The sequence below is a fragment of the Lupinus angustifolius genome, chromosome LG13 (genome assembly GCF_001865875.1).
Source record: "Lupinus angustifolius cultivar Tanjil chromosome LG13, LupAngTanjil_v1.0, whole genome shotgun sequence".
Lineage (NCBI taxonomy): Eukaryota > Viridiplantae > Streptophyta > Magnoliopsida > Fabales > Fabaceae > Lupinus > Lupinus angustifolius.
In genome coordinates, this window is record NC_032021.1 from 17414943 (window position 1) to 17442642 (window position 27700).

The 27700-nt window shown below is 29.4% G+C and overlaps 2 protein-coding genes across 2 annotated transcripts; both read left to right on the forward strand.

The window, feature by feature from the left end:
• On the forward strand, window positions 2895–7252 carry LOC109363654. Its single transcript, XM_019609909.1, has 11 exons — window positions 2895–2903; window positions 2987–3143; window positions 3349–3438; window positions 3714–3719; window positions 4072–4161; window positions 4435–4446; window positions 4784–4867; window positions 5141–5230; window positions 6855–6962; window positions 7013–7030; window positions 7109–7252. The coding sequence occupies exons 1-10, from the start codon at window positions 2895–2897 to the stop codon at window positions 7024–7026; spliced, it is 660 nt and encodes a 219-aa protein (XP_019465454.1). The 3' UTR covers window positions 7027–7030; window positions 7109–7252.
• Window positions 15123–17575, forward strand: LOC109325434. The gene is made up of 4 exons (XM_019557814.1): window positions 15123–15927; window positions 16263–16391; window positions 16999–17148; window positions 17421–17575. Exons 1-4 carry the CDS (start codon window positions 15813–15815, stop codon window positions 17573–17575), a joined length of 549 nt encoding a protein of 182 aa, XP_019413359.1. The 5' UTR covers window positions 15123–15812.

Below are 27700 nucleotides of genomic sequence, written 5' to 3' on the forward strand. Positions count from 1 at the left end.
TGACTTATAAATATGGGAATATGTATTTGGGATAACCTAATAAAGATGTTTGAAAACATGAATAAACAATGTTGATGAATCTAACTAAGATTTCGTATTCTCTTGATAGAAATAATGTCATAATCTATTAACGAATTTTTTACATTAATATCTAATTGCATCATTGTTATTTTTATCTTGATAACTTTTATCCATACAAAATAATTTGCTTTGTGCCCTCTTGCTTCCTAGAATAGCCATATACATCTTTCGAATTATGATTCATATAGGGGGTTTTAATATGTTTTTTATTGTTCAAGGGTCCAAGTCTATAAATAGAATGAACAACATCGATGTATTTCCACCATTTTCTTTTCCAATGAGTAATAGTATGGTAAACTCAAAGGAGTTTCTTTTCTTCGGCCTTCTCCTTTTTGTGTTCCTATCTTTCCAAGTCTTGGCTCATCATGAAGAGAACAATGCTAATCATTTGAGTGGGTTACTTTCTTTGTTAGCTTATTTCATACCTAAAATAGTTATTGTTTCCATGTTTTTTCCAACACACACAAAATATGAACAAAACATTTGACCTAGGTTTTTGTTAATTGATCTTACACATATTATTATTAGGACTAGCGTTAGTTAGCACGTATATGAGTCTAACATAACCATATGTTAATCTTTTACAGATTTTAGAGGTAGATAGATATATATGTAACACGGTTTATTATTTTTTGATCCGAAATATTAATAAAAAGAAATAAAATTAGGAGAATAAGTAGTACTCTCATTCACGTATAGTTTTTAGATAACTAACATAAATTAATGCAAGTCGATCGGTTTAACGCACATCCTTCATATGCAACACGTTTATTATATATTTATATCATTATTCATTAAATAGATGATGCTTATGATTTTGATTGAGTTCATTATGATAATGAAGATAATTTAGGTGATGGTGGTTATGGGGATGATGCTAAGAAGACTATTGGTGGTAATTTATTGTTTTCAAAATCCATCCCCAGAGCACAATCGAAGTTGAATTACATGAGTAAGATATAGTAGAATTTGAGATTTGTGTATTTTATCATCCTTCCCCAAAAAGAATTAGGTCGAATGAGTTTTTAAGGCAATACATAGTATTGTTGATTTTTATTTTTAGAAGTTCCCAAATCATTATTAAGAATTATTCAACTTAATTAGCGTTGATCCTCTAGTTTCACATAAAACCTTGCGTAGAACTGAATATGGTTATTATGGTCAAATAATAAGGAAAAATGGTATAATCATTTTACCAAATTTTAGCAAAAAATGAGGAAAATTGATTCCTTAAGACAAGAATCAACATTGATGAATTTTAGTCTCAGAACACTAGTGGTATAATCATTCCATGTGGACTAATAAAAATGGTACAATCATATGATAACCTAGATTATTTGGGTGTAGATAAAATTTAAAGTATGTTATTTAACCTAAATTATATTCAACGTTGTTAATAGATATATACCTGCAGAGGATTTTTTATATGTGAGTTTTATAAATGGTATTATAATGTAATATGTTTTAGTTGTTTAATTCACAATTATTATTATTTATTATTCTAGATTGATCAAACTTTGTTTTCATCTATTGCATATTATATGGATATAGTTATGTAACACATTTGTTATATATCTTCTTACTTCATTAAATGGACATATGATTGCAATTATGTTTGTGTTGATTAAGATAAGAATAATTGTTTAGGTGGCGATGGTCCAGCTGATGATGACCCTGATCCTAGAGATCGGAATAATAATGATCTTCTACTTTCACAAAAATACTTACCTTCAATTCGATATGAATACAATGCTCAATCATCTAAAAACAATCCATCCAAGTTGAGTGTCATTGGTAAGAAATATTAAATTTTGACTAACCTTTTAAATTTAAACTATAGTTCAGACTATTTTGCTGTTTTTAAAATTTAAAGTATGTTATTTAATCTAAATTATATTCAACGTTGTTAATAGATATATTTTTTTTAAAACAAGGGTGACGGCACACCCAAGAACTTCATTGAAAGAAAGAGAAGGTTATATATGCTTGAATCAATAATTAGGCAATAAAAGCCTATTCCTATTGAATTCGTTCAAAAGAAAAGAAGGGGTTGAGAGTTTTATATGTGAGTTTTATAAAAGGTATTTTATATAGGCTTAACATATTGGAAATTTTAGCACATTTCTTCATTTTAAACAAAACTATGGAAATTGAGTAAGTTTTTAAGATTAAAATTATAGTTTCATTTTATTTTATTTTAAATTAGTCTACAATTATAATTTAATACGTTTTCAAAATTAAAATTATAGTTTCATTTTATTTTATTTTATTTTAAATTAGTCTACAATTATAATGTGTTAGGTTTTAGACTTTTAGTTGTTTAATTTGCAATTATTGTTATTTATTATTCTAGATTGATCAAACTTTGTATTCATCATTATTGCATATTATATGAATATAGTTATGTAACACATTTGTTATATATCTTCTTACTTCATTAAATAGACATATGATTGCAATTATGTTTGTGTTAATTAAGATAAGAATGATTATTTAGGTGGTGATGGTCCAGCTGATGATGACCCTGATCCTAGAGATCAGAATAGTAATGATCTTCCACTTTCACAAAAATACTTACCTTCAATTCGATATGAATACAATGCTCAATCATCTAAAAACAATCCATCGAAGTTGAGTCGCATCGGTGAGAAATATTAAATTTTGACTAAGCTTTTAAATTTAAACTATAGTTCATTATATTTTGCTGTTTTTAAATTAGTATACAATCAAAATGCAATAGGTTATAGTTGTTGCACATACAATCTTTATTGTTTTTTATAGATCAAACTTTATTTCCATCTACTCAAGATTATATGGATATAGTTATGTAACATATTTGCTACATGTCTTCTTATTTAATTAAATACATGATGATTGCAATTATGTCTATTTTGATTATGATAAGAATGATCATTTAGGTGGTACTCCATTTGATGAAGAAGATGATGATAGAGAGGAGAACACTCATCATATTGTAGTTTCACGAAAAGTCTTACCTTCAACTAGATATGAATACTATGCTCAATCATTTAAACACAACCCATCAAAGTTGAGTCGAATTGGTGAGACATATTAAATTTTGACTAAGTTTTTATATTTAAAACTTCATATTACTTTTTTGTTATTTTAGATTGATCAAACATTGTTTTCGTCTACTGTAGATTTTATGAATATAATTATCTAACACATTTCTTATATATTTCTTACATCGTGAAAGAGATAATGACTATAATTGTGATTGTCGATAATGATAAAAATATTGCTTAGATGGTGGTGATGGTCCAGCTGAGGACGAGGATCCTACATATCAAAATATTCAATCATCTCAACACAACCCATCAAAGTTGAGTCGAATTGGTAAGATGTATTAAATTTTGACTAAGTTTCTAAATATACATTTTCATTTTACTATCTTGTTTTTAAATTAGTCTACAAATATAACTCAATAGGTTATAGTTGATATACTTACAATCATTATTATTTGTTATTCTAGTTTGATCAAACCTTGTTTTCATTTGTTGCAGATTTTATGGATGTAATTATGTAACACATTTGTTATATATTTATTATTACATCATGAAATAGATAATGATTATAATTATGATTGTTGATTATGGTAAATTATTATTTAGGTGATGGTCCAGCTGATGGTGAGGATCCTACATATCAAAATACTCGATCATCTCAACACAACTCATTAAAGTTGAGTCGAATTGGTGAGACATTAAATTTTGACTAAGTTTTTATATTTACATTTTCATTTTATTTTCTTGTTTTTAAATTAGTCTACAATTATAACTCAATAGGTTATAATTAATTGTTGCCTTATAATCATTATTAATTGTTATTCTAGATTGATCAAACCTTGTTTTCATCTAATGCAGATTTTATGAATATAATTATCTAACACATTTGTTATATATTTCTTACATCGTGAAAGAGATAATAACCACAATTATGATTGTTGATTATGATAAAAATATTGCTTAGATGGTGGTGATGGTCCAGCTGATGATGAGGATCCTACATATCAAAATATTCAATCATCTAAACACAACCCATCAAAGTTGAGTCGAATTGGTAAGACATATTAAATTTTGACTAAGTTTTTATATTTAAAACTTCATATTACTTTTTTGTTTTTAAATTAGTCTACAATTATAACATAATATGTTATAGTTGTTGCACTTACAGTCATTATTATTTGTTATTTTAGATTGATCAAATATTGTTTTTGTCTACTGTAGATTTTATGAATATAATTATCTAACACATTTGTTATATATTTCTTACATCGTGAAGGAGATAATGACTATAATTATGATTGTTGATTATGATAAAAATATTGCTCAGATGGTGGTGATGGTCCAGCTGAGGACGAGGATCCTACATATCAAAATATTCAATTATCTCAACATAACCCATCAAAGTTGAGTCGAATCGGTAAGATATATTAAATTTTGACTAAGTTTCTAAATAAACATTTTCATTTTATTATCTTGTTTTTAACTTAGTCTACAAATATAACTCAATAGGTTATAGTTGATGCACTTACAATCATTATTATTTGTTTTTCTAGTTTGATCAAACCTTGTTTTCATCTATTGCACATTTTATGGATGTAGTTATGTAATACATTTGTTATATATTTATTGCATCATAAAATAGATAATGATTACAATTATGATAAAATATTATTTAGGTGATGGTCCAGCTGATGACGAGGATCCTAGATATCAAAATACTCGATCATCTCAACACAACCCATCAAAGTTGAGTCGAATTGGTGAGACATATTAAATTTTGACTAAGTTTTTATATTTACATTTTCATTTTATTTTCTTGTTTTTAAATTAGTCTACAATTATAACTCAATAGGCTATAATTGTTGCACTTACAATAGTTATTGTTTGTTATTCTAGATTGATCAAACTTGTTTTCATCTACTGCAGATTTTATGAATATGGTTGTTATAACATATTTGTTATATATTTCTTACATGGTGAAAGAGATAATAACCGCAATTATGATTGTTGATTATAATAAAAATATTGTTTAGATGGTGGTGATGGTCCAGCTGATGACGAAGATCCTAGATATCAAAATATTCAATCATCTCAACACAACCCATCAAAGTTGAGTCGAATCGGTGAGATACATTAAATTTTGACTAAGTTTCTAAACTTACATTTTCATTTAATATCTTGTTTTTAAATTAGTCTACAAATATAACTCAATAGGCTATAGTTGATGCACTTACAATCATTATTATTTGTTATTCTAGTAATCTAGTTCGATCAAACCTTGTTTTCATCTATTGCAGATTTTATGGATGTAGTTATATAATACATTTGTTATATATTTATTGCATCATGAAATAGATAATGATTGCAATTATGATTGTTGATTATGATAAAATATTATTTAGGTGATGGTCCAGGTGATGGTCCAGGTGATGACGAGGATCCTAGATATCAAAATACTCGATCATCTCAACACAACTCATCAAAGATAAATCGAATTGGTGAGACATATTAAATTTTGACTAAGTTTTTATATTTACATTTTCATTTTATTTTCCTGTTTTTAAATTAGTCTATAATTATAACTCAATAGGTTATAGTTGTTACAGTTACAATCAATATTATTTGTTATTCTAGATTGATCAAACCTTGTTTTCATCCATTGCAGATTTTATGGATATAGTTATCTAATACATTTGTTATATATTTCTTACATCACAAAATAGATAATAATTATAATTATGATTAATGATTATGATAAAAATATTATTTAGGTGGTGATGATGGTCCAACTGGTGATGAAAATGATAGAGATCAAAATATTCAATCATTTCAACGCAATCCATCAAAGTTTCGTCCTAATCGGTGAGATACATTAGAATTTGAAACTTATGTGTTGAATCCCGAAACTATAATTAAAACTATATAAGGACTATTATATTTAATCAATTAGTTGTTATCCCCAAATGTTAAGCAATCTTGGTGTGATACATTAGAATTTGAAACTCGTGTGTTCTATTTAGTGTCATTTAACTTGGACTAGTCATTGGCTCATTACTAGTTTATTTTGTCTACATTAAATATATTCTAAAAAACATAATATTTGTTAAAACTATTTAATAAATTTATACACCAAATTTAGTAACATTATCATCACATAAGTGCACAATTAAACAATCAATAATCAAAATTTTAATACAACAAGTTTTCATAAATAAGTTGAAAAACATCATTAAACAACATTTGTTTTACGTTTTAAACACATCAAAACAAAATAAATAAATTTAAAACTCAACTAAACAACTAATATTGTATTATTACATAACCTAGTAAATAACAATCATAATAAACATAATCACAAATAAGTTAAAAAACATATTTTTCATCTCAAAACAACATAGTTTTAGTATTTATTTTTTAAATTGTTGAACTAGTCGAGTCAACTTGTTCAACCAGTTGAATCACCAATTTTATGTTTAAATCGATCAAGTCGCTTTTAGTACATGACCGATCAGATAAACAATCGGAACGGTTAAGGACCTAGTTATCAATTGAGCCTATCTAACTAGCCAATCCAAACCAAGTCTAATAACTATGATTCTATCATTCTCATTATGGATGGATTTTATCTTTAATACTTCCTAAGTTTTCAATGAATATTAAGTTTTCCTTTCACTTTAAATTTATATTTTAATTATTAATTTTTTCACTTGTAATTGATTGTGATTATGGTTTAAAATAATAATGCAGAGCTAGAAAGCCATGATAGCACAAAGGCTACAAAAAATGATCGAAAGACTTCGTCGGCATTCTTGATGAAAACTAGTCCAAGGATGAAGAAGGGTGAAAAAATAAGTTTAATAATCCATTAGAAATAAGTTATTATAATAATCCATGAGAAATAAGTGATAATAATCCCTAAGTGGAAGACGTTAGTGTGCAAATGATAGAAGATGAAGTACTACACATGGAATCTACTACATAAATAATTTGGTGTGCCTTAGTATCTGTATTGTGAGAATTATATAAATTAATAATTTGGATGTTATTAATTCCATATGTTGTGTTACAAGCAATATTATGTGTTTATACAATACTTAATGTTATATATGTTTTTTCTTGTATGATGCTATATGAATATTTCTTGGTGTTTTGTTTATTAAATTAAAACTGTTTTAATTACTTAAACTTTGAACTCAAAATTATTAAATGAGTATGGCTTTTCCAAATAAGAAAATGAAATTATTTGTAAACTAGTATACTATTTAATAATATAGGAGGAAATAAATGTTTGGACTGAAAATGCTATCAAAAAATGTTGCTGGTTGTTCTATAACGACCTATATGATTGAAATGAGATGGTGAATAGTGCAAGTACCATGAACAGCATTGGAATGAAATATGAACACACATGCTATCACTTTAAATGTGGATGCCATAGAGAGTTTCTCTAAATGCAAAGAAATTGAAAAGGGAAAAAGGCTCAAACCCTAAGGTTTTTTATCTTCATTAACATCCAACAATCCTTTTTTTATCAGCAATTAACTTTATTAATAAAGAGATTAAAAAGTAGGAGAACAAGTGATACTTCTACCCACAAAATCTCTAAGATCAACTATGTAAGATACAATTCAATGGATGTCACATGCACCCATCATACAAAAGATCTGCACACCTTCAAGAATGCAAGAAAATAAGATCTAATACCTCCTCAAGATTGAACCGCACACCTTCGAAGACAATTTTATTCCTAATATGCCAGAGATTCTAAATAGTAACAAACCATATAGCCACCCACAACTTTTTCTTGTTGCTCTCCATCCATAGCATATTCTGGTGAATTGAGAAACGAGTCTTAATATCCGCATGAAGAACAAATTTAAGACCAAATCTAGAGTATAACGCTTGCCACACCAAGTAGGATTTTGAACAAGAGAAAAATACATGATTAGTATATTCCTCCAACTCACCACAAAGAGGACACCAAAGAGCATCTTGAGCTTCTAAAACTCCTCTCTTGGCAAGGTTAACTCTGGTTGGAACTCCATTCAAAGAAATCTTCCACACTAAGCACTTCAGCTTCGATGGGACATTACTTACCCAAATATTCTTGGGAAAAAAACATGCCCCATGCCAACTTCCTCTTTTTGCAGAACTTGACATGCATTCCTTACTGAGTATAGCCCACACTTATCATGAATCCATACCCAACTATTCTCAATGTCTAGTTTAGGCAAAGATTAACCCTAAAGACAAATAAATATGGATTCATAATCCTCCTTCTCCCAACCATATAAGCTCCTTATCCGTGGTATAGACCAAGTCTAGACACCATGGCACCAATCTCCCAAGGATTCTTATTACTTCAAAAGAAGAAATAAAAAGGCGAGAATTCATTACAAAACAATATTGAGGCAAAAAATGGGGTTAGAAACCCAGTCCGAGAAAGTAGTTAAATCATTACTCATCTGCCCATTGATTCAAAGCCAAGAATTAACCCTAGTAGAATCAAGAATTTTCTAAAGAGATGGTTGGACTGAATTGAAGATAAAATCATTCCTAGATAACCATATAGCTCAAATAGTCGCTAACTAAATGATACTTCAATGATTCATATAACACCTATGTGAAACCAGGCTCATGTGAGTAGTAAAGTGATGAGTGAGTTGGAGATAACACATGTGTTGTGTGATACCATAAATTTTATAAATATTCTTTGTGACTTCCATAAGAATATTTTTATCACGAAAATATTTTTAATGTCTCAGAACCAATTTTAGCTTCTTTGGTCGTTCAACTAATAATCACTAATTATGAGCAAACTTGACAGATTTCTAATATTGGAAGAGTGGTTGCTTAAATGACAAAATGTTGTGCAAAAAGGCCTCATGAGAACCATTTCTGATCATTATTAAGTTGTTATCTCTAACAACATGAAGGACTGGGACCTAAACCATTCAGAATCATCAATGTGTGGTTTGAAGATAGAGGGTTCAAAGGTCTTGTTAAAAGGAATTAAAAAGTCCTCAACCGTATCTAGTTGGGGCATGTTTGTGATGAAGGAAAAATTTAAAAATCTTAAGGTGTCCTTGAATACCTAAAATACTGATCACTTTGGGGCCACTGATAAAAAAATTGACAATGTTATAGAACAAATCCACTTGCTGGACCTCAAGAGAGAACTGAAACCTCTTTTTGAAGATGACTTAAGAAGAAGGTCATAATATTAGACTGAGTTATGACAAGCTAAGAATTTTAAGGACATTCTGCCTTTCCAAAAATCCTCATCCAAATGGTTAAAAGAAGGGGACTCTAACTTGGTAAACCAAGCAATTAGGTGTAAATATACTACCTATGGTGTCGTAAACAAGTAAAAAGGGTAAGAGGTTGTCATATCCACAAGGACTTGCTAACTCAACCTTTCAAAATCAAATTACTAATTTTAAGTTGGTTACCAAAAGAGTTTTACAATTTGTTGATTGGTTTTGATGAAAAGTGTTGGTACTAAAAGTGTTGGGGTTAGGATATGGGATTGGCTCATTATTCATCTTAGTATATTGTCAAGCAATGAAGTAAATACAATTTCACACTATTAGACCTCAAAAAACATAAAGAACCAATACTTTAGTTTACTTAGAAACTCATGAAATAAAGTTGAAACCTTAAATACAAGATCAATGGTTATGACACACATGTAGACCTCTATTCCTAGTAACTATGCATATGTTTTGAGATTAATGCACACACTCAATTGTGTTAACCGCCACTTTCTTGGTCTATGCTAACACTTTATTGACTTAGATGTATGTCTAGTAACTAAATTGATAAAATTATATTTTATGAACCATCAAGCGTGCCTCTATGTCTAGAAACACACCATTAAGTTTGAGTGTTTTCAATGCAAATATGAATCTATGTCTAGCAAACATATGAACAAAGACATTTATTGTGACAATTAAACATGCAACTACGTCTAGTTTTATGCATAAAGGAATAATTATTCGCTTTGGACTATCGAACCAGAATTTCTTCTCAAGGTTCTTTTCGTAAAATCAAACTATGCATTTCCTCAAACACATGGTAAGCATTAAAAGTATAGCAATAATAATTCAAAAAAAACATATAAATTTCATTCATAAGTTGAGTTCAAATTACATCAATGAATAAATAGAACCAATCTCAACTATGAAACAATCTATTCATTATTTTCATACATAACTCGATAAAGATGGAATTCAGAAATTGAGTTTATGGAGAAGTGTCAATTTCTCCATGAACATCAAATATCCTCATTATTCATACTTCCTAACTTTTATATCATATTGCCAACTTACATAAATCTACCAACTAAGAAGATTAGAAACCATTCTAAGAAAATACATTGTTAAAAATTTGGTTCCTGACTCTCTAGGTAAATCTATATCTTCAAATGACATATTGGGTCTCTTTTTATGTTTCTGAGTTTCTCCTCTTGCGTTGAGCGCAACAATGATGCGCTGAGCACACCTCTTTTTGTATCAGACCCTTCGCTCGGCTTCTTCTATGCTTAGTGTTGCATTCCATGCTCAACACCACTGTACTAAGCTCAGGTCCTACGTTGAGCGTAGTGGCGCTGATTTGAGGCTTTTGCAAGTTTAGCTCAATTTGGCCCAATTCATCCTTTTTAGCCTGAAACACATATATAAGCTTAGGAAATAGAATTATTACAATTTATCATCAAAAACTCAATTATGATTACATGAAGTAAGTATTTAGAATCAAAACATGTTAAGTTAGTCTTATGAATTAAGGTAGTTTTGGCACTTAACATAACTCGAAATTCTTCCATGAGCTTTTAAACAACAACAGAAGTGAGAACCACATTCAGTGATTAAGGATCAAGGGAAAATGGACTGAAGATTTCGAAGAGGACAAGAACGAGGTGAGGAATCATTTTGAGGATCTTTTCTCTAAACAAAAATAGGAACCACCCAACCCTTGATGGAGTCTCCTTCTAAACCTTATCAACCTCTATCAATAAGATGTTAAGTGTAGTATTTGATGAATAAAAAATCAAAGATGTTATTTAGGGATGCAATAGTGGCAAAAGTCCTAGACTAGACAGTTACAACTTCAAATTCTTAAAATCCTTTGGGTACCTCATGAAAGATGACATCATCATAATGGCCTAGGAGTTCTATGAAGGATAGTCCCTAAAGCATGGTAGATTACAAACCTATTTCCTTGATTGGATGCCTCTTCAAATTCCTTGCAAACAGACTCCATGAAGTAATTGAGAAGGTTATTGGTGACAATCAATATGCCTTCATCCAAGGAAGACACATCTTTGATAGATTAGTAATTCTAAATGAGGTTATTGATGATGTAAAGAAAAATGCAAAGAAATGTGTTCTCGTCATAATAGAATTCTAAAAGCCTTTCGATTTTGTTTCTTGGAGCTTCTCTAAACATATGACGTATCAGTTGGGATACTATAACACTTGGAGAATATAGATTATGGAATTCATCACCATTTCTAACCGAGCAAATTGGTATAAAAATTACCAAACAGTTTCACAAATAATTATAAGTAAATGGGTTGTCATATCCATAAGGCTTGCTACTTATGATATAAAAGTCCTGAATTTTAGATGTTGGATTGATTTTATCTATTCATTATCCATATGCACTAAAATTGATCACAAATAAATTAGGAATGACTCTTATACAATAATGGACCTCAAGATCAAATGTCTTAGACAACTTAGCAATTCATGCAATAAAACTCTTTGTATAGTAACTTTACAACAAGATTAAGAATTATGACCCGTATAATATACATTTATGTCTAGTAGTCATGCATGTGATGTTGAGTTAAGTACAACACTTCAATTCTACTAATTGTCAATGTCTTGGTCATACTAGTAGCTTGTTAAACTATCTCTATGTCTAGCAATTAGATTAACAAGATTAAGCTATATGAACTTTTAAGCATATATCTATGTCTAGTAGTCTATACTAATAAGTTTGAGAGTTATTAAATGCTCATATGAATATATGTCTAGAAATCATATCAACACAGGCACGCATGCGTCAATTAAACATAAAACTACATCTATTGTTACACTAAAAAGATAAACATCTAGCTTAGGCTATGAAACTATAAAATTTCTTTATGTGTTCAACTTCCAAATCATACAAGGAGAATCGTCATTCACCATATAAGCAGCAAAACAAAGATAGCTCATAAAAATCAATATCTCATAATTAACATATATCAGTTCCAAATGTATATATCAAATGGATATTACAATCAATCCTAGCAAAGGAGAAACTTAGCTAAGCATTTTCATACAAAACTAAGCAAAGAAAGATGGAGAAAAATACAACTCGAAGAGAAGTGATACTTTCTCCATGAGCATACCTCAACTCCATCAATCATACTCTTTCACCTTTATATCTTGTTTCCAGCCTATACTAACCTAGGAACTAAGGAATGCGAAAACATTGTAACTTACAGCAAAATAGTATGAAAACTAAAATCTGAATCCCTTCTAAGATTTTTCGATCCCTTTTATCAATCTGAAATTTTACATTGGCTTTGAGAGTCGGGGAGGTGCGCTAAGGTCAACCTTTTTCATTTGGATCGACTCTTCACATGACCAAGTTGTGTTTGGTGCATCATCTACGCTCATCGCAACTGCACTTAGCACGACTATTGCGTTGGGCATAGTTCAATTGATCATGACCTTAGTCAAATTTGGCCTCTTGGCACCAATCTTTCCTCACTGTTGCTCTTTTAAGTCCTGAAATATTGTGGAAACTTGATTTATAGGATTAGTGCAATAATTCATCAAAATGCCAAATATGAATTCATAAAGTTAGTATTTAGAACTAAAAGATTTTAAATTAGCCTTATAAGTTAAGGTAATTTTCAGACCTAACAACCACCATGTTGGTTAAGGGCAGTCCCACCAAAGAAATTTCTCTCCAAAGAGGTTTAAGGCAAGGGGATCCCTTATCACCCTTCCTCTTACTTATTTTTGTAGAAGGCTTAACCGGACTAATGAAGCATGCTATCAAAAAAGCACTATTCAAACCCTATAAGGTGGGTTTTGACGAGGTTGGTGTCTCATTACTTCAATTTTCCAATGATGCTATTCTTGTTGGAAAATGTTCAGACTAAAATATATCGGTAATAAATACATCTTTTTTTGTTTGAAATCTCATATGGTCTAAAGGTAAACTATAGAAAAAGCAAATTAGCGGGACTAAATGTCAATTCTGACCATATTGCTCTTCTATCTTAATTTTTGAACTATAAGCCAACTCTCAATCCTTCTTGTACTTGGTAATCTCGGTGGGAGTCAATCACCGAAAAGTTAAGGTCTAAACGCCCTATGTTGAGAGATTGAAGGTAGGGTTATCACCTTGGAAAAGGAAACACATTTCTTTTGGAGGTCGAGTTGTTCTAATTAACTTTGTCTTATTTGCTCTACATGTTTACCTCCTGTCCTTCTACAAAGCCTAATTCACTATCGTGTAATCTATTCAAAAAATTCAAAGAGAGTTTCTTTCGAGAGGGATCGGGGGTGTAAGTAAAATTGATTAGTCGAAAGTGTGTAGAACAAAAAGCAGAGTGAAGATAAAGGATGAAAGATATAATACTCTTTAACAAGCCCTCGTAGGAAAATGGAAATAGAGATCGCTTACTGAGAGAGATAGTCTTTGATGTAGAGTTTTGTAGTCTAAATATAGGAGACTGGGCCTTAAAAATATGGGGGCCAATTCACTTATTCCTCTAAAGAAATGATCTTTATGGTTTAGGGACCTAGACAAGCTTGATCCAGAGGGCCTTAACAATACTTATTGGTTTTGGGAAAATATAGAAAGAAAGGTGAGGGTGAGAAGAACACAAGCTTCTAACATGATATGTGGTTAGATTCCAATCAACTCGAAATCAAGTAACCTTAGATGTTGGTAGAGTGGGAAGTGGAAGTGGTCCATATCTTGGAGAAGACCTCCTCTCATTTGGGAACTTAGGTTAATTGATAATCTCATACAGGATTTTTAGATACTACCTTACGGAGAGATATTAGGGACCACTAGGAATGGCCGCGCAAAAACTAGCCATTACACTGTCAACTATGCTTACAAGGTTCTTTCACCCTAAGTTAACAAAAAGAAGGATGATCACAATATCTCCAACCTTTTGTGGGAGTCTAAAGCCCCCTCAAAGGTAATTGTCTTCACATAGAGACCTTTTCAAGATAAATTACCAACCATGGACACTCTACAAAGGAGAGCGGTGACATAATTTCAAGGGGAACTGTTTGTCGTTTTTGCAACAATGAACCTAAAACCTTTCGTCATCTTTTCTCATCTTGTAGGTTTACTTATCTCCTTAAAAAAAAGATTTATCACTAGCTTTATTTTGACATTGTCTTTCACCAAGACTTGAGAGGAAGCTTCTCAATGCACATGAGTCTATCAACCAATAAAAAATGTAGTAAATTTTGGGGCATTAATTGACTCTCGACAATTTGGCCTATCTAGCTTGCAAGGAATGAGGTTATATTAAATTCTTTTAAGGTGTCTACCCAATAAATTGTGGAGACTGCAAAATGTGAAATCTTGGTTGTGAATTAAAGGGAAGAGTGAAAAAATTATAATGTCATACTTTGAACAGGATGTTGACATCTTATTGTACTTAATATTCTCTGTAGCCGCATTTTTGTGTTCCTATAGAATCATTTTGTAACTTCTTATACCTCTGGACTTTAATCAAATCATCTTTTGCCCATAAAAAAAATATATAAACTTAAGCAAATAATAACTTTGGTATGAATTTAATTGGCATGCATACTAGTGTAAATGAGTTTTACTTTTTTCTCTGAGTTAATAATTTAAACAAGTGAGAGTTTTACATTTACATGTATTAAAAATTTTGTTATATATTTATTAGTTGAAAATAAAATCATGAATGCCACTCACTCTTTCCCTTACAATCAGGACTTTTTTAATAATTTTTTATTTATAAGAACTTTTTTAGTCTAATCTTCATGAAACCGCCACGTGTTTTGGTCTTACTATTTCCTTGACTATTGGCTTCCTTTAAAGAACACATTTAGTAAGGCTAACGATGAGTATTATTTTAAGAAACTTTTGAATATTTCGAAAGTATCATAACTTATAAATATGGGAATAAGTATTTGGGATAACCTAATAAAGATGTTTGAAAACATGATTAAACAATATTGATGCATCTAAGATTTTGTATTCTAATGATTAAAATAATGTCACAATCTAAAGAAGAATGATGAGTATTATTTTAAGAAACTTTTGAATATTTCGAAAGTATCATAACTTACAAATATCGGAATATGTATTTGGGATAACCTAATAAAGATGTTTGAAAACATGAATAAACAATCTTCATGCATCTAACTTAGATTTTGTATTCTATTCATTAAACTAATGTCATAATCTAGAGAAGAACTTTTTACATTAATGTCTAATTGAATCATTGTTATTTTTATCTTAATACTCTAATCCATACAAAATAATTTATTTTATGCTCCCTTGCTTCCTAGATTAGCCATATACATCTTTCGAATCATGATTCGTTGAGGTTTCTTTTTATTGTTCAAGGGTCCAAGACTATAAATAGAATGAACAACATCGATGTGTTTCCACCATTGTCTCCTTGTTAGTTAATTTTCTTCACCAATGAGTAATAGTATGTTAAATTCAAAGGAGTTTCTTTTCTTCGGCCTTCTCCTCTTTGTGTTCCTATCTTCCCAAGTCTTGGCTCATCATGAAGAAAGCAATGCTAATCATTTGAGTGGGTTACTTTCTTTATTAGCTTATTTCATGCCTAAAAATAGTTATGGTTTCCACGTTTTTTTTCCAACACAAAATTTGAACAAAATATTTGACCTAATTTAGGTTTTTGTTAATGAATCTTTATATTGTTATACCATAAACAGGATTGATATTGGGACTAGTGTTATTTAGCACAACTCATTTAAGTTTTATTTAGTGGTCCTGTATATGAGTCTAACATAACCATATTATAATCTTTTACAGGTTTTAGATAGATAGTCATGTAACACATTATTTATTATTATATTTATAATATTTTACATTAAATAGATAATTCTTAAGATTTTGATTGAGGTGATTATGATAATGAAGATAATTTAGGTGATGATGCAAAGAAGACTATTGGTGGTACTCTATTTTCATCAAAAACCATCCCCAGATATCAATATGCTAAGAAGACTATTGGTGGTACTAAGCACATAGGTGTGTTTTATTAATGGGTCATGCACATGAAATTTAACATAATGATAGTTTGAACCTATCATGTCATTTCATGCATACAACAATATTGAAGTTAATGATATTTTCCAAATATAGTTATTATATATCATTTTATTTTCAGGATTATTGGACAACAAAATTTAAATTTATAGGTTACTCTAGATTGATGCAACCTTGTTTTAGTCTTTTTGAGATATTTTATGTATATGGTTGTATAACACAATTCTTATATATCATTAGATAGATGATTATTATGATTATCATTGTGCTGATTATTTATAAGATAATGATTATTAGACATCGATGGATTTTAGTCTTAGAACACTAATGGTAGAATCACTTTATGTGGACTAATAAAAATAATAAAATTTTATGATAACCTAGATTACTCTACAATTATCATGTAATAATAGATTTTAGTTGTTTAACTTGATATCATTATTACTTGTTATTCTAGATTGATCAAGTTTTGTTTTCATCTATTGAAGATTTTATGGATATAATTATCTAACACATTTGTAATATATTTTCTTACTTCATTACATAGATGATAATTGTAATTATGATTGTGATTAAAATCATCATTTAGGTGGCGATGGTAGCCCTATTGATGATGAAGAAGATGATGGAGAAAAGAATAGTCATGAACTTCTAGTTTCAAAAAAAATCTTACCTTCAACTAGATATGAATACAATGCTCAATCAACTAGACACAACCCATCAAAGTTGAGTCATATTGGTGAGATACATAAAATTTTGACTAAGTTTTTAAATTTAAATTATAGTTCCATTTTATTTTCCTTTTCCGAAATTAGTCAACAATGATAATGCAATAGATTATAGTTGGTGCACTTGCAATCATCTAGATTGACCAAACATTATTTTCATCAATTAGAGATTATATGGATATAGTTATGTAACATATTTGTAATATATCTTCTTACTTCATTAAAAAAATATATGATGAGTGCAATTATATTTGTGTTGATTATGATAAGAATGATCATTTAGGTGGTGGTCCATTTGAAGAGGAAGATGGTGATAGAGAAGGGGATGGTCCTTATTCTCTAGTTCCAAAAAACATCTTACCTTCAAGTCGATATGAATATTCTCAATTATTTACACATAACCCATCTAAGTTGAGCCACATAGGTGAGATATATTAAATTTTGACTAAGTTTTTAAATTTAAATTCTAGTTTCATTTCATTTTACTGTTTTTAAATTAGTCTACAATCATGATGCAATAGGTCATAGTTGTTACACATACAATCATTATTACTTGTTATTCTAGATTGATCAAACTTTTTTTTCATCTATTGGAGATTACATGGATGTATTTATGTAACACATTTGTTATATATCTTGTTAGTTCATAAAATGGATCACCATTGTAAGTATGTTTGTGTTGAATAAGATAAGAATGATTGTTTAGGTGGTCATAGTTCAGCTCTTGAAGAGGATCCTAGAAATCAAAATAGTTATGATCTTCTACTTTCACATAATACTTATAAAGTCTTTCATTCCTCCCCGCATATCCAATGTGAGACTTCAGACTTGAATATATGGGAAGAGTGAAAAGTCACAAGTGAGACACTACATCTTGAACCAAAACCTTAAGGCATTAATTTCATGGGCATTTCCTTCTTATAAACTCTTTCATTCCTTCCCGCATATCCAATGTGGGACTTCATACTTGAATAAACCTAACAATCTCCCCCTCAAGTGTGGGTACCACACACTTCCCGGCCTGCTCCCCCTTAAGTCCACCATGTCTCAGCCGAACCATCGACTCTAATACCACTTGTGGGACCAAACTGCGACCGGGGAGCCTCCAACCACCGGGGAGTTCCATTGTTACGTGGGTATGGGAAGAGTGAAGACTCACAAGTGAGACACCACGTCTTGAACCAAAACCTTAAGGCATTAGTTCCATGGCCTTTCCTTCTTATAAACTCTTTCATTCATCCTCACATATCCAATGTGAGACTTCACACTTGAATAAACCCAACACAACATGGTATAGTTGTTGTACTTACGATCCTTATTGTTTGTTATTCTAGACTGGTCAAACTTTATTTCATCTACGGGAGATTTTATGGATATAGTTATGTAACATATTTGTTATATATCTTCTTAGTTAATTTTGTTTGTACTATTAAAAGTATCTCATCACATTTTGGGTAATGAACTAATCTTTTTCGGGATACATAATTATCTATCTTAATAAATGTCGCTCCCAGAAATCAAACTCTTAACTTTTTTATCATCATCCTAAGAATATTCTTAGTTAATTAAATAGATGATGAATGCAATTATGTTTGTTTTGATTACTATAAGAATGATCATGTAGGTGGTGAACCATTTGATGAAGAAGATGATGATAGAGAGGAGAATAGTCATAATTTTGTAGTTTCACAAAAAATCTTACCTTCAACTCGATATGAATACTATGCTCAATCGTCTAAATACAACCCATCAAAATTAAGTCGAATCGGTGAGACACATTAAATTTTAACTAAATTTTAAAATTTACACTAAGTTTCATTTCATTTTCTTGTTTTTAAATTAGTCTACAATTATAACTCAAAAGGTTATAGTTGTCGCACTTACGATCATTATTATTTGTTATTCAATATTTATCAAACTTTGCTTACGTCTATTGTAGATTTTATGGATATATCTATCTAACACATTTGTTATATATTTCTTACATCATGAAATAGATAATAATTGCAATTATAAATGTGTTGATTATGATAATAATGGTTGTCTAGGTAGTGGTGGTCCAGGTGATGATGAAGATTACCCGGATAAGGATATTCATGATCTTCTAGTTTCACAAAAACACTTACCTTCAATTGGATATGAACACAATGCTCAATCATCTCCACATAACCCATCAAAGTTCAATGGCAATGGGTGAGATACATTAGAAACTTATGTCTTGTATCCCCAAACTATAATTAAAACTGAACATGGCTATTATATTTAATCAAGTAGTTATCATCCCCCAAATGTTAAGTAATTTTGGTGTCATACATTAGAATTTGATACTCGTATGTTCTACCCAATATTATAGATCTTGGATTGATCATTAACTTAGTGATGGTACCTGGTCACAACTGAGATCATTGGGTCACTGGTTGAATCGACAATGAAGATCAGATTTTAATTTAACAAATTCTCACAAATGAGTTGAATACATTATCAAACAACATAGATTTTACTTTTTAATCACAACAAAACCAAATAAATAAATTTAAAAATCAATTAAACAACTGATATTTTATTATAACATAACCTAATAAATATCAAACATGACTACAAAATGATAAAATAATTATATTTGTTCATTTCAAAATAATATAGCTTTGGTTGTTTTTTAAATGATTAAACTAGACGAGTCAATTGGTCCAACCAATTGAGTTATCAGTTCGATTCTTAAATCAATCAAGTCAAACCGATTCATATTAGTTTTAATACATGGTCGATCAGATGAATAACTTGGACTAGTCCTTATTATATGTTAGGCCGGTCGGACTAGTCGATCCGAACCGAGTTTAATAACTTTGGTTCTATTATCCTCCCCCAAATAATTAGGCACTTGGATGTTTAGGAAGAAACTTATTATTGATGGATTTTATCTTCAATACTTCCTAAGTTTTCCTTTCACTTTAAGTTTATATTAAATTAATAATTTTTTGACATGTATTTGATTGTGATTCTGGTAAAAATAATGCAGAGCTAGAAAGCCATGATAGCACAAAGGCTACAAGAAATGGTCTGAAGACTTCCTCGGCATTCATGATGAAAACTAGTCCAAGGATGAAGAAGGGTGAAAAAATAAGTTATAATAATCCATTAGAAATAAGTTATAATAATCCATTAGAAATAAGTTATAATAATATTCTATGAGAAATAAGTTATAATAATCCCTGAGTGGAAGGCTTTAGTGTGCAAATTATAGAAGATGAAGTACTTCACATGGAAGCTACAATATAAATAATTTGGTGTGCGTTATTATCAGTGTTGTGAAAATTTTATAAATTAATAATTTGGTTATGTTATTCATTCCATATGTTGTGTTACAAGTAACAATATGTGTGTATACAATACTTATGTTAGATATGTTTTTTTCTGGTGTGATGCTATTAATGCTATATGAATATTTCTTGGGTATTTTGTATATTTAATTAAATGTATTTTAATTACTTAGACTTTGAACTTATAATTATTAAATGAGTATGACTTTTCCAAATAAGAAAATGGACATAATATAGGGAGAAATAAATGTTTTGGCAGAAAATGCTATCAAAAAATGTTGCTGGTTGTTCTATAACGACCTATAGTGCAAGTACCATGAACAGCATTGGAATGAGAATGTGGACACAGATGCTATCACTTTAAATTGTGGTGCCATAGAGATTAGAGAGATTTTTTAAATGCAAAGAAATTGTAAAGGGAACAAGGCTCAAGCCCTAAGGGTTTTTTTTATCTTCATTAACATCCTACCATCCTTATTACAAGGTCCTATGAACACCTAATTTGTTCGGCTTTTTTCATACAAAATTAATAGAATATAAAAATTAAATTAATAAAATCTGAAACTGACATCCTGGTTATTTTTGTGCTTTTAAAGAATTAATAATTATTTTTACTCATTTATGAATATTAGAGAGTAACTTTTTGGATTTTTTAGAGTCACTAATGATTTTTTGTCCAAAATTCTATTCTGGAAATTTAAATGAATTATTATTACCTTACCTGAAATTTTATAAATATTCTTTGTTACTTTGTAAAAATATTTATATAGTAGCTTTCCTCCGGACTCAGACTAGGGGAAGATTCATGATCAATGTTGTATCTTTTCTCTTAAATATTTTAATTAATTATTAAAATCATAATTAATAAAAATTAATTTGGGAAATAAATAATAAGGTCACAACTCGTGTTTTATCTTCATTTTTGCTCTAATTAGAGAAGTATTTGTAATCATTAGTAGTGTTTTTGGCATCACTCAAAGGTAATTCATGATCATTTTTTTTTTAAGAAAAGGTGGCAGAGCACCCGAGGAACTTGTATTAATGAAAAGGAGAAGAGATTACATGGATTGAAATCTATAAATCATATGCCATAAAGCTTGGAACTTCATGCCATAAAGAAAAGGCTTTGGACAAAATACCAAAATTAGCAAGTTTATCAGCACAAGAGTTTTCCTCCTTATAAATGTGTGAAATACAAAAGTTCATAGAGGAGATTGTAGTGCAACATCTCAACCATTTTTTTAGAAGCCTCCACGGAACCATGCTATGCCCTTTGAAGATATCAACCACCAAGGATGAGTCATACTCAAGCCAAATGTTGTTCCAACCTTTTTTTATAGCAAAATCAATGGCCAACATTGCTGTATTGAGCTCAGCAAATAAGGCATCATGCACACCAAAGTAATCCGCAAAACAAGCTAGGATATCACCCATGTAGTTCCTGAAAATGGCACCACCTCCAGAATGACCAGGGCTACCTTTAGCAGCTCCATCCGAGTTGATTTTGACAGTAGAACCAGTAGGAGGAAACCATCTAACCTCAGTTATCTTTGGAGCAGGTTTATAGTTGATGTTGATGTTGAGAGACTTTAGAATTGCAAATTCCTGCAATGAAGTGTGAGCAATTGTTGAAAAGCAATTACCAGATAAGGTGATTGAAGCCTTAATTCTTATGATAGCCCTTTGCATAGAAATATTGCTGTCCTGGAATCTGTCCTGATTTCTGCAATACCAGATGGTGTTGATAGTGTGAACTATAGCAGCAGTCACAAGATGCCTCAGTTGGGGGCTGTAGCTTCTAGTACAAGCAAGTATGATGGTTGATAGAGAGTTTATGTCAATGGTGATAGAAAAGAGACTACCAAGCCATTGTCACAGAGAAGCTGCAAAAGGACACATAAGGAAAAGATGTTGAGAGCTTTCCATGCTATTCTTGCATAGATTACATTGAGAGACCAATGAGCAACCTCTCTTTTGCAGGTTATCATCCGTTGGCATTTTCCCTTTGATTAGCCTCCAAGTAGTGAAAGATTTGGAGGGAGGAATTGCAGCAGACCATATTATCTTGCACCAATTAATAGGTTATTGGCAGGAATAATGCAGAGATAAGCATCTTTGAGAGTTAGGTTTCCATCAATAAAATTTTGTCATATGAGCTTATCATCTTGGAAAGAAGTTATTGTGCTAGCTGTTTGTAGAGTTGACTATTTTCTTTCAATTCTCATCTAATTAATTTAAACAAATTCATTTACATTTTATATAATATTTAATTTAATGATCACCTTTTTTAATTTAATGATCACCTTTTTTATTTTAAATTCATTTTATACAGCTACTATGATATTACATCTTCACTATAAATGATCACCTTTTTTATTTATTCATTTATTATTTACTAAATTTGTCCTAATTTAATATTTATTTTAAAGGAGATGAAATTGGTTTTGATAAAATTGTAACCTTGTTGTATTTCTCTTTCTGTGATACGTTAAAGTGTTTTAGGTCTTTTTAAATTGATGATGATTTGGTCTTTGGTGGGTGAAGAGTGATGCTTGGGTCAAGTGGATGATAGCGGTGACGTTTATATTGGTGCAACAATGTTGAAATTATGAGATAAAGTGGTTAAGGTGATGAAGAAAACCAATGTGGACTTATAATATTACATTGTCATGAAAGATTGTTAAATAATTATATTTGAATGCAGGTGAGTATTTGTGATAAATTGATGATTGTTTTATATGTCTAATTATTTATTTTGTTAATTTGTAGCTTGTTGTTATATACTTTGTATTTTTTTGGAAATGTTATAATTTAGAAATACCTCAATTACAATCATTTTTTTTTTTGTTGATTATTGTATTTGTATGAAAAATACATAAACTTAAAATTAGGGTTTGAGTGGACTTGAAAATGCTATAAATTAGTTGTGAGGGGTGTGAGAAACTTTTTATGGGTATTAAAATAAGTATTAAGTGTAAGATGGAAAATCAATTATTTTGTAGGATTATGAAAGTTAATGACTAGTATGTGAGGAGTAAAAACAAGAGCGTAATGAAAGTTAGTATTTTGAGAAAAGAAGAAAATATATTCTTAGGTTTATGTGTGATTGGAGATAATAGCTCTAAAATATATATTTTTATAAAATATAGATGTCCTTATGTTCATCTGGTAGTTAAGAATGGACAATGAAGTTGGTTGAGTAAAGCCAATGGCTAACCACACACTTGAAAGTATAATTACATTTGTGGTTTTGTCCATTAATATTTGATCACTAAGTTAATGTTTTAAGCTCGTTCTAAGGACATGGTGTTACAAAATGCATTGAAGTTAAGACAACTAACTTAGGTTATATTTTTGAAAAGATTGTGTTTGTTGAAAGCCTATTATTATTCATACACTTGAAAGTGTGGTGAGATTCGAGGCTTTGCCTAATGATATTTGATCACGAAGTTAACGTCTTGAGCTCATTCGTTGAACTTGGCATTATAAAAATGCATTGGATCTAAGACGACTAACTCATGTGATACATGTTGAAATAAAAATTGAGAAAACCTTGACTAAAATACTTAATGAGCTAACTTCGGTAACTGTGTATGCATTGCATTCTTGACTAAAATACTCCATGGGCTAACTTCGAGTATTTTCATGGAGATTGATTGGTTGACATGCATAAGCATTGCATAAAAGATATATTAATTGGAATCTTAATATCTTCTTGTATAAGATACTGACTTCATGCATCATTTACATATGTTTGACATTGGTTTATTTTATTTGTGTTATGTGTTGTATCACTTTAACGTTATTATCTATGTAATTCCACGTTGTAATCACCATAGTTGGTTCTTACTCATTTTTTTGTCTTTTCTTTTGTGTGTTCTATGCATATTCTCAGGTTTGTTGCATTTTCACAACGAATATTTATTGATGGAAAGGCAGATTGTAAGAACTTAGCTGTTGTATAACTAAAGATCTTATCTATGTTGGAATTATTGACTTTGATATGGGAAACCTTTAGTTTTTTAAAATTATTTCGTAGAAGTCACATTTTATGAAAAACATTTATGAAAGATTCTTTTTGGCATATATGATGTCTTATAATTATGTTGATAATATTAAATTGATGATTTTATAAAGTTGCATAATTCAAATGAGATAATCATAGTGGTCATGATTTTGAGTTTTGAAGTTGGGCGTAATGCCTCGTTTTTTGGATTGAAATAATATTGAATGTTTCCGTATTTTGAACTTGTCAATGAAAAATGATTTTAAATTTATTGTAATTTGCTAATAAATTGAATTTAACTTTGTCACCATATTTTAAATAATAAAGTATTAAGTTTTTAGTTATAAAAATAGAGTGTTGCAATCTCTTGAAGTGGAAAGATGGTTCATGACCATTGTTGTCTCTTTCCATTAATTCTCTTTCAATTATAAAAATAATTTCTTCAATATATCACTCCTACTTGAATAAATAAAAATAGTTTAGGAATTTAATAGTAAAGTAAGGTCAATAGTTGTATTGTATCTTAATTTCTGCTCTGATTTGAGAAGTGATCGAGTTCGTTAATATTTTATTTGTCATCTCTCAAAAAAGGAAGGAAGTTTATAATCAATGATGTCTATTTCCTATTAATTTCCTTTCAATTAATTAAAATAATTCCTTTAAATAACAAATATTAATATAATTTTTCTAATTTAATAATCAATAATAAATTAAAATATGAATAAGGTCACAACTCATGTCATATCTTAGTTTTTGCTTTGAGTTGAAATGTGAATATAGTCATTAATAATGTCTTTTCCATCTCTTTATGTAAGAAGGTGGTGGTTCACTAACAATGTTGTCCTTTGGCTATTAATTTTATTTCAATAAAATTAATGTTAATATAAATGTTTTTAAATAAAATTGAAAATTGAAAGAACATCCTAATGAGTATAATCTTTTTTCTTTATATTTAGGTCAAGAAGTCGTTGAAGACATTAGTTGCTTATATGTTTTGTAATTTGAAATTATATATTTTTCATATACTAGTGGTGAATAATATAGCAATATATAATATCATTTAATAATATCATTTATCATAATATAGCAATATATAATATCATTTAATAATAAAAAATAATTTATGAAAGATAAAATAATTATATTAAAAGGAAATACATTCGATTTAGATTTGAAAAGTCAGTAACTACTTGACCAAAATAAACTTGATTTTCTTTAAATGAAGCTAGTATATTTTATCCGTGAAATATACAGGTTATAAATATAAATTGATTGGAAATAGCTACTACTTGAACAATCACCTTTTTAATCTAAACTCAAATAGATTCGAGATGTATTTTCGTAAGTAGATTCAAGATATAATTTTCATATTAAGAATATAATCAATATATTTAAATTTTAAAAGTCAATAAGTGCTTGACCCAAATATTGACAAGCTTGATTTGCTTTAAATGAAATTTGAACTTTGTTTCTTATAAATAGAAAAGATGAGCTTAATTATATATATATATTTTTTATTAACATTGTTTATAGAAAATGGTTTAAAAGTTCTGAATTTTAATGAATTTTTTCAAAATTCTGAAAGGCCAAAAGCTTGTTGCTCTTCAAAGTCACTTTGAAAATTGTCAATCTATTTGTAAAATGCTGACAAAATAATATCATATTTCTAAACTATGACCCACAAATATCATTGCATACAAGTGATACAACTCTCTACACGTAATATTTTTTAAGTCAATTCACTTTCATTAGTCATTGGTATTCTTAGATGACTTTATGACTTAGGAGTTCATTCTTCTTCTCTTATTTGTATTATATATTTTATGGAAATATTTAGAAGGGACCATTTATCAACCATTAATAGAGAACGGGTTAACTTTCTATTTTTTTTAATTAATCATATTTACCAACAAGGTATTAGTCTAGTAGTGTAAGATATCTGCTACATTATTATGATGATCAAAAGATCAAAAGTTCGATTTATATGAGTGACACTTATTAGGAAAGACAATCACACACCTCGAAATGGATTAATTTCTTACCCAAATGATGAAGTGATACTCTTAATAGTATCAAAAAAGTTATTGATATTTCATCCTACCTTGTAAGCAAGGAAGCAATCATTTTTCGATATATTATGATTGTTTCTCTATCAACAAATATCATTCGATTAAAACTCCTTTTAATCAAATTTCTGTAAAGACATTTAGTGATTTGTTTGTAGTTAGTAGCTAGTGGAGGAAATTAGAAAAAGTGATGGGTTTATTACTTCACCATCTACTATTCTAATAGCATAAAGCCACCTTGTCTTATTTAGTTGCTTTCACAAACTAGATGTTTTGCAAAAACAAGCAATTATGCTAATATATTATTTCTTATTATCATTATTTCCTATGTTAACCATAGAGTACAATGATAGTGGATGTGCAATGAGCTTCACCAAACTCTATTTTTGTTCATTTTGAATAATTAGAGTTGACTCCATCCAAGCAAATTTGTTGATCTAAGGAGGATATTTTAGTTATTACTAGAACATAAATGCTTAACATGATTTGTTTTCTTTCAATAAAGAAATTAATTTCCCCCTAAAATATTAATTTGATCCACTATTTATGCAAAAATGAAAATACATTATTATCTAATTGTATACAATCATATAATAAAAACTATTTAACTCTTGTGATAACTTGAAAGTTACATAGTGTAATGTCTAGTTACTAACAGTTAAGGTAGAAATAGGTTAGACCGTCTATTTAGGGTCTATTACTTAGTCTATAGCAGGCTAGTTTAGACTAGACTTTTTTTGTAAACATGACAGAATTTGACTTTTTAAAAAGCTTATTTAGCTTAACAGGTTAGACTTTAAGTCATCTAAAAAGCTTATTAGGCCTACCATGCTAATCTATTTAGTTATATATTATATAACAATATTCATAATACTAATAGTATGATATATGCAATTTTAATACACAAATATATAAAAAAAAATATATAATTTAATTATTAAAGTTAGAAAGACCTAATTAAAAGGAGATTTATTAGCTCATTTAAATGTAAAAATTGTGGCATATTTCATGACCATAATATAGTAAGCCTTTAAACCGACTATCAAGTTAAGCCAAACTTTTAAAGAAGGCATGCTTAAACTTTGGAATTTTCTTAAATAGATTAATTACCAGGCCCAGACTCCTTTATATTATATATGTTTCGTAAGGCAAAACATAGTCTGGTCTGGCCTTT

Coding starts and splice junctions, on each gene's coding strand:
- LOC109325434 (XM_019557814.1), top strand. CDS start 15,813: ATGAGTAATAGTATGTTAAATTCAAAGGAGTTTCTTTTCTTCGGCCTT. Junction 15,928..16,262: donor AAGCAATGCTAATCATTTGA/GTGGGTTACTTT, acceptor ATTTTGATTGAG/GTGATTATGATAATGAAGAT. Junction 16,392..16,998: donor TGGTGGTACTAAGCACATAG/GTGTGTTTTATT, acceptor ATCATCATTTAG/GTGGCGATGGTAGCCCTATT.
- LOC109363654 (XM_019609909.1), top strand. Junction 3,144..3,348: donor ATCAAAGTTGAGTCGAATTG/GTGAGACATATT, acceptor AATATTGCTTAG/ATGGTGGTGATGGTCCAGCT. Junction 5,231..6,854: donor ATCAAAGTTGAGTCGAATCG/GTGAGATACATT, acceptor ATAATAATGCAG/AGCTAGAAAGCCATGATAGC.